The following is a 15,045-nucleotide window of genomic DNA, read 5'->3' as shown; positions in this document are numbered from 1 at the left end:
GTGTATATGTGATGGCTGGGCCTGAACCCACGAAAGTGAGGTTATTCTCTCTTTGCCCTCAACCCTGAAGAAGCCCTTCCATAGGAGCTCCATATGGTTCCAGCTCTCTGAGCTTAAGAAAGAAAAAGAGGCTCCAGATTCCCCCCCCGCGGCCCACATACTGCATTAATTTCCCACAGCCTATCACTCCGTGCTGTGGAATGAATCCTTTATAGGGAGGGGCTCTAGGAACAGCAGAGGGCAAGGATGTTCTTGGTAGGCTGGCTACATGGGAGTACAGTGGATAGTCCGGTCTCTGGCAGATCCCTGAGATTCACATGGATCTTTGCCTTCTTCCACTGGGCGTGGGGAGAGAAAAACCCCATCCTATAATTGGAATAATTCCTAGGAATCGCCACAAACTGGAACTCAGTGAATTTCTTTTCCCAGACCTGGGTTATGCCCATGTACAGCAGAAGCCACTAACTTTGTGGCTTGGAATCATATTGACTGAACAACAGGGCTAGGGTTTGGTTTTGACAGCTCTGAAAACTCATGAATCATTGTCAGTCAATGGAAGTTGCATGCGAGTATATAAAGGCAGAATCGGGGTCATAGTACACAAAGCCACGCTGCTTGACAATTATAGAATCAAAGACGGGGGATCCTTTAGCACAGGGGTGGGCAAACTTTTTGGCCCGAGGGCCACATTGGGGTTGCAAAACTGTATGGAGGGCCAGGCCGGGCCGGGCTGTGCCTCCCCAAACAGTCTGTCCCCTGTCCCCTATCCACCCCCTCCCACTTTCCACCCCCTGACTGCCCCCCTCAGAACTCCCGACCCATCCAACCCCCCCTGCTCCTTGTCCCCAACCACCCCCTCCTGGGACCCCCCTCCCCTAACCGCCCCGGGACCCCACCCCCTATCCAACCTCCCCTGCTCCCAGTCCCCTGACTGCTCTGACTGCTCTGACCCCTATCCACACCCCCGCCCCTTGACAGGCCCCCCGGGACCCCACGCCTATCCAACCCCCCTCTGTTTCCCATCCCCTGACCCCTATCCACACCCACACCCCCTGACAGGCCCCCCGGGACTCCCACGCTTATCCAACCCCCCCATCTCCCATCTCCTGACCGCCCCCCCGAACCTCCGCCCCATCCAACCCCCTGGCCCAGGCCCCCTTACCATGCCGCTCAGAGCAGCATGTTTGGCAGCCGCGCTGCCCAGCTGGAGCCAGACACGCTGCCGCGCTGCTTGGCAGGAGCGTGCAACCCCGCCGCCCAGAGCGCTGCCCGTGTGGCGGTGTGGCTGCGGGGGAGCTCAAGGGCTGGGCAGGACAGTCCCATGGGCCGGATGTGGCCCGCGGGCCGTAGTTTGCCCATCTCTGCTTTAGCAAATGCATTGTGCTGTATTTAAGATGGTGTAGCACTTATTCACTAGCTCAGGCACTGAAGAAGCTGAATCCAATTGTAAGATCTTTGGGGCAGAAACCACATCTACCTGTGTGTTTATATGTGTGATTGTACCTAATCCTGATGGCAGCCTCTAGGCACCACCCAGCGTAAATAAGAACAACATTATATTGCCATTGAGTATGATTCTAGCATCTGTTGGCTCTTAAATATCCCAACTGATTATCTGTGCTCTGAAAACATGAGTGCAAAACAAACCACACATTATTTATTTTGACTGCTAGCTCGTCCCAAGGCCGCCATAATTCATTATCTCTGCGTTCTGTTCTTCATTTAGGTTTTAAATCCTCCTGCAAAGGGTAACAGAATACCATTAGCAAGGCGGCAGCCATGGGGAAGGGATGGAACTTGCAATCACCAAGGTATCAAGAGGCTTTAGTTCATATCTAGGCAGTAATGAGATGTGCTGCTCTTTGGTAATACAAAAAGGAGAGGAGCAGTGCTAAGAGTGAGCTGCGTTCCTATGTCACAGGCAGAGTCACAAGAGCAGGCAATCACATCACAATCAGAGTCTCACGGCCATCCTAAGGCAGCCAAAACCCTGGGTTGCTTGTGGGGAAAAGGAAGGGACGGAAAAGGAGATGGAGTACTAAGGAAGTTGGTGGGGCAACGGAAGTTAGCAAGGAAATGGGATGGGATGAGAGGAAGAGAGGAAAGGGGACTGATAATGAGGGACTGAAGGTGTGGGAGTCATTTAGAGAGCATAAAGGAGGACAGTCGTGAAAGGAGGGGTTGAACAGGCCGAAAAACCATGGGAAAGCAAGAAAGAATTTGAAACAGAGATGAAGAAAATCTAGCCTGTTGCATATTGCTCCTTCTGCTGGTCACAGACAAAAGGTATTGCCTCAAGAAGGGCCCATCCAGGCACTGCAAAGTGCAGTAGCAATAGGGAAGGGTCGAGTCCACCTTGCCTAAAGTAGGAAAATTAAAATAAAGCAATAAAAGATTAAGGGAAAACTGAGGGCTTGTTTACACTTACCGGGGGATTGACGCGTGGTGATCGATGCATTGGCAGTCGATTTAGCAAGTCTAATGAAGACCCGCTAAATCGACTGCAGATCACTCTCCTGTCAACTCCTGTACTTCACCTAAATGGGAAGCGCAAGGGGAGTCGACGGGAGAGCGTTTCCCGTTGACATAGCGTAGTGTGGACCCTTCGATAAGTAGATCTAAGTATGTCGACTTCAGCTACGTTAGTCACGTAGCTGAAGTTGCATAACTTAGATCAATCTCCCCCTGTAGTGTAGACAAGGCCTGAGAGGGAATGGAGGCATGTTTCCATAGACATTATAGTAATTCTCAACTGCATCAATTTAAAAAAAAATCAAGAGAGGCACTGTAGGTTCAGCCTAGCATGAAGGAACCCAGGGGACTCTTAACCTGGGGATTCAAATTGTAGCAAAATCTGTTTTTTTCCTTTGACATCTCTTTCATTCTCTCTCCTCTACCCTTTTTTATTCTGTTTCAGCTGCTGTGGCAGAGGCATGGTCTACACTGGGGGCGAGAGAGGGTCGATCTAAGTTATGCAACTTCAGCTACGTGAATAACGTAGCTGAAGTCGACGTACTTAGATTGACTTACCGTGGTGTCTTCACTGCTGCCGCTCCCCTGCGCCTCTCGCGGCGGTGGAGTACAGGAGTTGACGGGAGAGCACTCGTGGATCGCGATAAATCGACCCCCACTGGCTCGATTGCTGCCTGCCGATCCGGCAGGTAGTGCAGACATACCCAGAGTTAGTCTCTAGCTAGCTCTGAGTCATAATCTGAGAATTTCAGAATCCAAGGATGTAATTCAACTATGGATACCAAACAGAAGCAAATTATTAACTCTTTGGGACTCACTTCCCACATCTTTGGGAAGATTGGACTGTTTCTCCCAAATCAGACTAGTATTTGATGAAGTGATGGATTTCTCTGGATTTGCAGTGAAGTCAGGCTTCAAACAGGTCGTAGATGAGACACCTGTATAAAGAAAGCAATTTGAAATTAAGGGAAACTGTGCTTTTGCTTAGGAGAAGTGCCTATTTTATGGTCAGATACAATCTCCAAAAAATTAATGGAACACCACAGTTGATTGTATAGTTTTGGGGCATGGACTATGAGGACATTAAATTAAATGCAGACATGAGCTGCTGCAACTCCCAGTACCTTCATGGAGAAAACACTGACAGTGTAATAGAATGTTTATACTTATTTTGTCCACATAAAGTTCAAGTGGCTGTAGTGCAAGGAACTGGGGAGGTAAAATGCAGCCTACAGCACAGAGCTGAAATGCACGGCTGCAGAGTACTCCCCCTTGTCTGCTGTGTCAGTGCACGGGCTGAAACAGTGTGCATTCTCCTCTGTGCTACATGTGCATAGGGTGACCAGATGTCCCGATTTTATAGGGACAGTCCTGATATTTGGGGCTTTTTTTTTTAATATGGCTCCTATTACCACTCACCCCTATCACGATTTTTCACATTTGCTATCTGGTCACACTACATGTGCGCTGCAGTGGTAACACTGGATCCCATGGCCGCTCCCAACACCACCCTCGTCACTGAGCTATATGGGTGTGAACAGCCACTCCACAGCAGACAGGGTGGTGGAGGCGAGGACCACCCACACAGCCCTAAAGCAGAGCAAATGAGGAGGGCCTCATGCTGTGTGACTTTCACCATATAACGTTTAGTAGTCAGAACACTGTCCTCCTAAGCCACAGAACATGATTAATAACCTGTAGAAAATAATGATGTCCTTTTCTCCAGATCTTCTTGTATTTTAAGGAGTATTCTCTCCTGTTCGAGGGCTTCTATGTACTTGGAGTAAGACCAGGAAACCTGCAAGAACCATTTTCAAACATCAGCCTCTGTACCCTGTGACTGGTAGTTGATGGTCTATTTCAGCAGCAGGACGGCTTGTTTATGTTAATACAATACCAGCTTTCTCGAAGCTGAAGAAGTTAGCAAAAGGGGAGTTGTGCCATTAAATACTGAAATTGTGAAACAATTCACTAGCAAGAAGTGAATCACAAAGCATTAGGAGGTGCAATACAGAAAAGTCTGACAGATTGGATGCTTATCCTAATTTATTCAGCTCTCCATTTTCTTTTACTCTTCCCTTCTCCATGTCACATTTTTCTTTCTTTCCTCTTCCTAAAACATAACAGAATCTTACCCCTGCCAAAATTTCATTCTTTTTGTTCTTTTGAGCACCCAAAAGTGCCCACTCCCTCTGACCCACCGTGAGCCTCTCTACCTGCTAGCTACCCCACCCAGATCCCAGCAGGTCATATGAAATCTCCCGATTCTTTCTGCCCACACTTGGCAGCACCTTTCTACGACATGGAACCTTCTCTCCTGCAATAAGGAAAAAATGCTGTTCTTTAAATTTTAATGTACCCAGTCAGGTTCAAAGTAAGCTTTAGGCTGCTCACCCAAACATTATGAGACTGTACCTCTGTTTGGTTTAAGGCATAGCCCTAGTCAGGAATGTTCTGTATCAGCCTTTTTTCCTGAAATGTTGAAAGTCTGAGGCCAATTTTAGATTTGGTGGTTCAGTCTGAGGAACTTTAATTCATTTCCTACAGTAGCACAGGATTTGAAGACAGAAGCTGGTTCAGCAGAGATTACCAGACTCCTACAAATTCTGAAGCCGCTCCACCCTGGCCTGTCTGTGTAGGATAGCATCCTGGCTTCAGAATCAGCCAATCGAGCCTTTTCCAGAAGTAAAGCAAAGGTAAAAGGCCTGTTTGAGTGAGAGGACTGTGTGGGGGAGAGTGTGCTTATCCAAACTTCACTGAACCTAAAAACATGGTTTGGATTTTGGTTGGTTTGAGATTTTGGATGACATTCAAGCTGGTCTATATTCCAAACTATATTCCACCCATCCATTTTACACTATAAACCATCGCTTAGTGTTCAGAAGTTGCTGTGCTCATTCCTTCTGTTATTTTAAAGAAAAAAAATTACTATTCCCCTGGCATTATAGACTGCCAATCTTCAGGAAAGTTCTGATATGAATCTGAAACTCCATTGCTTTGGGCTTATCTCAAGTGTAAATCAGTGCTACCCTCACTTATAAATTCAAAAGGCCTCAAGTTGTTAGAAATACTCCCCAGCATCTAAAAATGAAAGAACCTCAGAAGAGGCAGAGCAGGCTTTTAACCTGAAAAGTTACTGTGTCAAGAATGAGCAGTTCTTTAAGAACCCTGCAACAGCAGCATTAGTAGCCAATCCTCCACCTTCACTTTACATCAGCACCTTGCCTTATTTCTCTTCATTGATGTAGGTGGGGGTGTGGATATCTGTAGCAAGATATTTTATTACTCACCTGTCGTCCATATCCAGTTACAGATGAAGGTGTTCCTCTACCCATACTGGTCTCATCTACAGAAATACTGTCTGATAAGCTGACAACTTTTTTCACTTGCTGTTACCAATAGAAACAATTCTTTGATTAGTTGCAAATAATTGAGCTGGGGTGAAGAATAAGGTCAGAGAAGATGGTATTGTTGCATTTCAGCTGACCCACATGCAATATCACATAGCACTCCAAGCATATTTTGTACTGAGCTTTCTAATGCCCAGTTTTGTAGTTTATCATTCTTGCATACTAATAAGATTTGGGGTTTTATAGGTGTTTCTTTGCCCAACTCAATGTTTCCACCGCTCTAAATTTCTGCCAACCATTTTCATTGTGAACAGTTCCCATCCACTCTCTTGGACCCTAAATGGCACAATGAACCAGCAATGGAACACATTTCCATCAGGCTTGTCTACACAATCATTTAATTTGCAGCCCGCTGGGATGTGAAACTACCCTGCTGAGGACTAACTGTCTGTGTGGACCCTGCTAATGCACATTAACAGTTTGTTAATGCACTTTGATCTAGTCCTCTTTGAAATAGGAGTAGATCAAAGCTCATTAACAAATGGTTAATGTATGTCAGCAGAGTTCAGTGGACAGTTAGTTCACAGCAGGATAGAGCAGAGTAGATTTTCACCCCAACTTGCCACAAACTAAATGTTTGTGTAGACAAACTCATATAATCTAGTTTTTTAAGGCCAGACGGGACTGTTGTGATGATCTAGTCTGACCATGTGCATAAACAGGTCACAGGACTTCCCTGAATAATTCCTGCTTTAAGTCCAATAGCTCTGGGTGAACTAGAGCAGATTCTTTAGAAAAACATCCAATCTCAATTTAAACATTTTCAGTGATGGAGAATCTACCACAACCCTTGGTAAATTCTTCTAGTGGTTAATTGCTCTCACTGTGAATGTTATTTTGATGTCATAATAATGCTTTGTGTTTGAACCTTCCATCTGAGGAACTCAAAGTCCTTTACCAACATTGATTAATTAACTCTCACAACAACCCTTTGAAGCAGGTGTTACCCCCATTTTGCAGATGGCACAACTGAGCAGGAGAGGTTAAATGGCTTGCCCATGGTCACACAACGGAGATGATAGAGCTGGCAAAAGAACCAAGATCTTCCAATTCCCTGCCACAGAAAAGCATCTTTCTTCTATACTTCCCTCATTCTCCTCACCCTCCGACTGACCAGAACTGAAACACTGTCCAACAGGGTCCTGAGCTGCTCCTCCAGCTTGAATTTAATCTTCCATCCCAAAGCAGGCCCTCTGACCCCTCAAACTCTCCATTGATTGGACAGAGACACAGTATACCCTTGAGTACAAATTTTATACTTACTATTCTTTAAACTGGGAATGGGGGATTTGTGTGAGTTTTTGGATAATGTCATCTCATGCTATGCTAGATCATGACACAATATCATGTATTATAGCATCACATCGCCCCCAACAAATATGCTTGGTGATGTCAACTGAATAAAAGCTTGAAGAAAATTTTAAAAGTACTTTTGCTTTCATAGTTTATCTTTAATGCAGGAAAATGTAAGTCAATAGAGAAGCCTGATCAGGCAGGAGAGACAAGAGCTTGGGAGAAAAATCATAAGCCTCGCAGCTGAAGCAGGAGTTTGGCAAATACAGACATTACTTAGCCAGCAGAGGACACTGGTTCAATAGCAGAAGCCCCTCAAGGCCCTACTAATTGTTGGCAGTGTTGGAGGAAATTCAGGACTCATTTTCAGACTCTGCACCATGCTAGTCTAACCCACTAATGACTGTATGTTGCCCTGGGACAAAGCAGTACCACTTGGTCAACAAGTCAACCCACTGTAGGATTTTAAAGCAGAAATTGGTTAAACATCAGCAATTCATTCATGTAATAGATCTTCTCTGCCTCTAACCTTGGAGTTTCTGTTTCCTAAATTTCTTGGAATTTTCATAATATTTTATTTATCTTCCTCCCCTAATTGTCCTAATATACCATAAAATCCTGGAAATCAAAGTTAAGTAATTTTCCTATCCACCAAAGAACTGCAAGGTTTTATAAAATGGTGGCTGACTAACATACATCTTCCAAGAAACTGCTTTTAAAAAATAGTTAAAGCTTTATGGTCTAAAATTTAAAGATCCTATTTCTGCTAGACACTGAGCACCCTCAACTTCCATGGATAAGAGAAGCTTAGCACTTAGCAGGATCTAGCCCAAATTGTTTAGTAACCTACATTTGTGCCATGAGGCTAAAGAGAAGAAGGAAAAGTCAAACCCAGGCATGGGGGATTGTCCTCTCTTGGTGGAGGGGGAGAGAAGGATGAGCACAGATTTAAAACTAAAACTAATTGCAACTTTTCAATCAGGCTTTGGGTGTTTTTCCTGTTAAGATTTCAAAAACTCTTTTTGTAAGTGAAGTGCAACTGCTTATGCAGAAATATTGGCATAAGAGCAATTTATAGAGTGACTAATGCAAATAGGAATAAGAAACGTAGCATGTACAGCCTAATGCCTTACCCAGGAGCAAATCCATAGCTCAAAGCCCAGGATGAATTGCTGGCTTTGGCCATGGGCAGATGTGCAGAAAGGGAGGAGGTAAAGCAGCCTCCCTCAAGCTTGCAACCTTCACAACAACTACTTCAGCCCAATAGCTGAAATATTGGCATGTGAGTGACCCTGCTCTGGCCTGCCTTCACCCCATGCCCACACAACCCTGCACATCGGCACCCAGGGACTGTGCATAGAGCTGGACACAGATAATGCAACCCAAGTATAGCTCCCCTGTGTCCAGCCCTTCTCCACTGGATTCACTGCCACAGGGCCATCAACAGCCACAGATGAAGGAGCTGGATTTGCCCCTAATGCTGAGTGGCACATACACAGAATATTAAAATATTCAAATAATGTAAAGAAAAGAATTTGCACAGGCATCAACTTTTCCTTGCTCCATAACAATCTCCTCTTCTACATGGGACTTTCTTTGTGCTATATAAGGGCTAGGGAGTTTCAGCTTTGTTGCTCCAAACTCCATTCAAACAATAGTCTAAAAAAAAAAAAAAAGGGGAAGAAACTAGAGAGAAGGAAAAGTCTGTTTTTACGGAGGTGAAGACACAAACATGCACTACCCATAAATGTTGCACTCTTTATCCATGCCCATGCTCAGGCATTTCAGTAGGGAGGCAATGTTCTCTGGAGGAATGAGCCTGAGTTGGGGGTTTCAGTCTTGGCTTGACACTGATAGCTGTGTGGCCTTGGAAAAGTCACAGCATCTTTCTGTGTCTTTGTTTCCCCCTCTATAAAGGGGATAATAATAGTTACATGATCTCCCAGGTTGTTGTGAGGATTTATTAGTTAATGTCTCTACCTATCTAGATACTCATAGTTCACATCACTACAGTATCTGAGCATCTGTTGGTACGGTACTTTGAATATGTGCAGTGCTATAGAAATGCTAATTAGAAGGCTTGCAGGTGTAATAGCTTATTTGCTCTTAAAGGGACACACACACATCACATTTGGCCCAACATTTAGATTTTGTAAATGCAACCTTTCATCAAACAAAATATCAACAGAAACTTTTCCATATTTTAAAAACAAAATTTCAAGAGAAACAGCTTCACAAACATTCCCCTGTAGTAGCTGCATCCCAAACACAGCCTACTTCTACTAGTGCATTAGAAACTAACAATTCAGACAGATTAGAAACTGCTCACTAACAAAAGTGAAAGTGAGTGGTCTAATAAGTTCATTGTCAGTGCTGAGGGAAATGCAAAAAATAAACAAAGAGGATAAAGAGTGAATCCTGCACCGGCATTTCAAAATCTTTGTTTAAATAATCTAAAGTGCTTTTTATTACATATGCAAGGAAACATGTTGATTTTAAATATAATTTGTGGCCTGATAGTAAACAGCTAAGCATGGTCTACTGACAATGACAGCGTGTTCTAGTGCAATTCCATGTGCAATTGACAGTTTTACACATGTAGCACATGCAGATCTGTTTGAAAATTTAAGCCCTTCATGTTTTTACTTTCTCCCTCACCACAAGAGATGAACAGAAATATATTTCCACCCTATTTAAAATGAGAGGGAGGACAAATGCCCCAATCCTGCAAACACTTACCCATGGGGCTTATCTTTAAGCACACAATTTAAGCATATGCGTGAGTATTTGCAGGATTGGAGCCTAATTCTCCAAGGACTGAATTGTACCTGAAGCCTGTATTCTAACAAAAGACATTTAGGGCCTGATCCAAAGCCAACTGAAGTCAATGGGAGTCTTCTCATGGCCCATAGGGGGAATATTTGAATGTTTTACTCTTGTTTGCTGAAAAATGTGTTTATGGTATTTCAGCTTCTCACCTTTATGAGTGTGAGTCTTTCCTCTGTTGTTTTTCTTTTAACTTTTTGTCTCTTCTTTTCCTTTTTTCTCTCCAAAGTAGGCAAAATTTTCTCATCTGCCAAATTGCTTCGAAATTCACAAAATTTTGGCCAAAATTTAAACAGAAGAGCAAAAATAGTCATCTGAGCAGAAAGAAAAGGAAGTGTAACATGACTATGTTAAGAAAACAGAGTGTACTGTAAAAAGTAAATGTAGTTTACCATAACAATGCAATAACTATTCCTTTTTAGTACACAGCACGTTTCCTCCCACGTATTGTCTCCTGACATTTCAGTCCAGCTTTGCTCTGCACATGCTTCTCATCAGTATGTTTGTTACTGGTGAGAAGTATTCCTAAAACACAGTTAAAAGGCACTCTTTTTTATATTTCCCTAAACAATTGTTTGCATTAATGAAAACATCCATCATTTTTTACAAGTATTCTTTATAAAGTATTCACCACTTGGATTGCTTTTTATACCACTCTTCTGCTTAAGTATTCCAAATATTCTGTTCATCAGGGAGACAGCTTTGTTTTTTTCCCCTCCTTAAGAGAAAGGACTTTTTTTCTTTCTTTCTTTCTTTCTTTCTTTCTTTTTTTTTTTTTGCCTCTGGAAAAGCTCTTAAACCACATTAGAGATCTATGAGCAAATCTTGGATAATTTTTAAATGATATAATCTCTCTTGGGGTCTTTTTTGAACTGGAATAAGAAAAACAATAAAAAAAAGCAATCAGAAAGCAATGCATTCTACTAACACATTGTACTAAGGCATGATGTTGTTGAAAGTCCTGTATTGTCACTTGACTTCAGTGGGAGTTGAGGGCGCTCACCACTTCACAAAATTGGGGCCAATGTGCTTAATAGTGATATTTGATAAGAATGTCAGTCTTATCGTTGTGCCAAATTCTTCCATTAGTCCCACGCTGTATTTCTGGAGTTTGCTGTATTCTATACAAGTTGGGCCCTTAAATCAGCATCTTCCCTTATCTTATGATCTGTATGAATCCTCCTGTCTTCCAAATCATTCACCTCATGATCTGAATGTTTTGTGGATTTGCATTAATAGATCTTCAAAAAAGGGGTGGGACAATTTGGTGGGGAAAGGGGGAAGACACAGCTACATGTTTTTGAGGAACAGAAGTATAAAAGGTAATGACCATAGAAGGTAAAAAGTGTGGGTTTACAAATGACCTTATTTGGTCTGTGCAGCAGAATGAGCAGAGAGAGAAAAAACCTGTTCACAGCCTGATCCTATTACACAGACCTTCTGAAGAAAAGGAAAAAGAAAAGGCAGTATTTTCAGTAAGTTATAAGCTGCTTTTGTGTTTTGCTAATGTCTACAATATTTTTATATCTACTTAAGTGGTTCCTCAAACCACAAAATTTGGTCGCTACAGTTTAACTATTTACATCAAGCAATTCAGGAAAATGGAGTAGTAGGTTTAAAGGAAGAACTCCTAATGCAGGGCTGATCACCCCTTCCCATGGTAAAACCAGCTGAAAAAGATCATACAGTGTATTGGTGATTAACAATATTCAGAGGTCTCTCCCACATCTTGACCCCTTAATTTTCAGGATAATAATTAGTTATCAGTTATTCAGGATAATTATTAGATAATAATAGGTGCAACTTTGTGCCCACAATGATTTATGGGACCAAAATTGTGCCCATAATAACAGAGACCATCTCTAAAAATCAGGCACAATATCTTTAACCAAATCTGATACTTTTCTCCCCACCCATCCCCATCATCTTACCTGTGCCTCTCTAAATACATATGGCCCTAGTTCTCTCCTGTGCTCTATAATCTTCTGAGCTTGCTCTGGTGGGATGTCAATTTGCAGAGCTGGTGGGATGGTGGAATTAATAAAGCAGTTGATGATAGCTGTGATCTTATTCTGGATAGTGGCATCATCACAGTGAGAATGGCACAAATCCTGAACAGTGGAAAATGCAGCATACAGTGAATATATTACTCATCAATAACTAGCCATTCAGTCTTTTACAAAAGCTAAGCAATCTGAATAACATCCGTTATATGCAAATAATTATGACACACAGTGCTGCAAGTAGATTTTAACTCTTACCAGTATGGCGACTCATGGGAGGGACACAAAGTGGGGCACCAGCTAAAGGGGGGCACGCAACCTCCCACGTGACCCCCCCACGACCCTCCATGTGACCCCTCCCTGCTCCCAGCCCCCACACTGTCCCCGTCCCCTCCCCATCCCACATTACCTGGGAGGAGGGCTCTGTCCTCCCACTGCACCGGCTCCCCCGTCATTCGGCTGCTCTTCCTGGCAGCCAGGCCCCGGAGCCACTCCCGGATGCTATGCCCGATGCAGCACAGCAACAGCCTGGGAGAGTGCCTGGCTCTCCCAGGCGGCTGTTGCGCTGCACTGGGCAGTGTCCCAGGCAGCGTGGCTGGAAGAGGAAAGGCGCTGGCCTTCTGGCTCTGGCCCTGCCCCTTCCTCTCTCCCGCCCCGGGCCAGCGGGGGTACTTGAGCCTGGGGAGGGTCACTTGACCCTTTGTGCCCCTCCCACCAGTCGCCTGCACCTCACAAAAAATGTTCTATGACTAGAGCCCTGCATGGATACAAATTCATACACGCGGATGCGGATATCTGTGGATAGAAATTGGTATCTGCTGAACTGCGCGACTCTCCCGGGAACCGCAGTGGCAAAAGGAGCAGAACGTGGGGCCACCGGATGGCCACATGCCGGCAGCTCCTACAGCGCAGCTGTATCGCCCCCATCCCTGTCCTCCAGCAGCGCTGTACAGATCCCAGAAAGGAGATGCAGCTGCATGCAAGACCTGGGAGTGGGGCTGGGGACGGTTCTGCTCCTTTCGCCACTGTGGTTCCTGGGAGAGCCCTGCAGTGTTCAGCAGATACCAAATGTGTCTTTCCGGTATGGTGTATCGGCAATAAATGTCTTAATGGTACAGTGTACCTGACCATACCGGCTTACTTGCACCACTGATCTCACACACACACACACACACACACACACACACACACACACACACACACCCCTCCTTAACTAACAACAGAATTCTTGCATTGACTTTCTTAACAACAAATGGCACCAAAAAAGGCCAATGACATACTGGGTTGCATTCATAGTCATGGAGCAGACGTGATAGTCCCTGTATGTGCTTCTGGTGAGGCTGTGCACTTGATATTCTAGGTTCAATGTGAGCATGTTATTGACAAAAGTAAGGTCGTTCCAAACACAAATGAAGGTGTGAGAAGGACTGATTTCCAAAAAAGACTGAGCTAACTATGGATAGCATGGTGAGTCATAACTAAAGGGGACAAGGAGACTCCCTACAAACAGTGAGATAAGAATGATTCAGGATGGTATAAGGAGCTATAACCAGGAGTAATGGCATGAAATTAAGAAAGGGAACAATTTAGGCTACCAGTGAAACCTTCCTGATATTGAGATCTATTGGATTGTGTTATAGTTTCCCAAAGCCCCATGGCTTGGGATTATTAAAAGTAGAGTGGACACAGCACTAAAACATGGACAACAGGAATTCACTTGCAAGGATCCCCTTCCTATGATCCTATAATTCTGATAAAACCCGTGACTGAAAGCAAGTGCTGTGTAGTCAAGCTCCGATGAAGTGCAGTGGCAGCATTAACCTATGAGAAAATGTTGTGAAGAACTGTCTTCAAATCCTTTGATATGCAGTTTCCTTCTATGCAGAAATCCTAACTTTCCATCGTATTATAAGTTTATCACAGTTCCTTAAATATCTCTATTATGATACAGTGAGCACTCTAGAGAACCTGTGGGAGCAGATCTGATTGAGCTCAAGAATTTGGGTTAACTTTTGATACAAGAAATTGTGTTGCAACTTGATCTTTAATCTGAAAGGAAATTAAACCCCATGGATTTTAAAAGATATTTCGTAATTTAGAGAACTGTTTTGTTTTTATTATTAATACTTTTTTAATGGTGTGAAGGGGAAAAAATGATAAAAATTAAAACGAGAAAAGATAAACACATGTTTGAAAGGACAATAGAAAACCATATTCAGCATATCATAAAATAATATTATGCCTTTTCTTATTAATTTAGGATGTAAAAAAATTCAAATAAATCATAGAGGAAAGAGGAACAAGCCATAGGATATAAGAGGAAAGATGAGAGCCAGAACATAGTATAGCAGACAGAAAAAAAATCCTACAATCTAATATTTATCCATATTTGTTTTAAAAGTCATTTCTTCTTATTTATTATCTTTCAGTTGCCCAAAAATGTCCTACCAATCTGCCAGGTGGTAAGGAGCACTGCAGACGTCAACTCTCACAGGGAGTTCTGTTTGAAAACCAATGGCACAATATGATTCAGACACTGCAGGCAGGCACTATGCAAAGTTCTGCACACAGCTTTTTGGCAATGGTCCTATGGTACATCCTGACCTGCAACACGCCTGCTCGTCTAGTCCTTGGCATCTATGAAGAGCAGCAGCTGCCAACCCTGCCAAATTGTGTGCATGTATAATTATGGTCAGATTGTACTTTTCTTTGTTAGATAGGAAAACAAATAAAATTAACATAAATTGAGGGTAAAACAATGGCTTTCGTCATAGAATATGTCCACAAAGAAAACACTTCAAATTGGAGCCCACTTTTCTCCATAATGTAGCTTGGGAGAACCACAAACCAACAGAAACCTCAGACATTTGTGTGTGGGTTTTGGCCTCCCAGCTACTCCCAGTTCTGGAGTAACAAATGAATCACCATCTCATAGCCTTGGCTAGAGTCTCAGTTCTGCTGTGCCTTCTGAACCGGCTGGCCTTGGGAAGCACTTAGGGTTCAGTAATTTCAAAGCCTGATGAGCCAGCTCTGCTTTTCTG

At 43.4% G+C, this 15,045-nt stretch overlaps 1 protein-coding gene across 1 annotated transcript in view; it reads right to left on the bottom strand.

The window, feature by feature from the left end:
• Positions 1 to 3,240: 3,240 nt before the first annotated feature.
• The window catches only part of RGS22 (regulator of G protein signaling 22), a 112,181-nt gene continuing 100,376 nt past the window's right edge, over positions 3,241 to 15,045 (bottom strand). Inside the window, exons 23-27 of the mRNA XM_065398291.1 lie at positions 11,933 to 12,112; positions 10,154 to 10,315; positions 5,763 to 5,861; positions 4,168 to 4,270; positions 3,241 to 3,410 (exon numbers count right to left, since the gene is read on the bottom strand). Coding sequence (XP_065254363.1) covers positions 3,241 to 3,410; positions 4,168 to 4,270; positions 5,763 to 5,861; positions 10,154 to 10,315; positions 11,933 to 12,112 — 714 coding nt within the window. The remainder of the gene's footprint in view (positions 3,411 to 4,167; positions 4,271 to 5,762; positions 5,862 to 10,153; positions 10,316 to 11,932; positions 12,113 to 15,045) is intronic.

The sequence above is a fragment of the Emys orbicularis genome, chromosome 2 (genome assembly GCF_028017835.1).
Source record: "Emys orbicularis isolate rEmyOrb1 chromosome 2, rEmyOrb1.hap1, whole genome shotgun sequence".
In the NCBI taxonomy this organism is placed as follows: domain Eukaryota; kingdom Metazoa; phylum Chordata; order Testudines; family Emydidae; genus Emys; species Emys orbicularis.
Note: the sequence above shows the minus strand (reverse complement) of the source record. Positions and strands in the feature narration are given on the sequence as shown.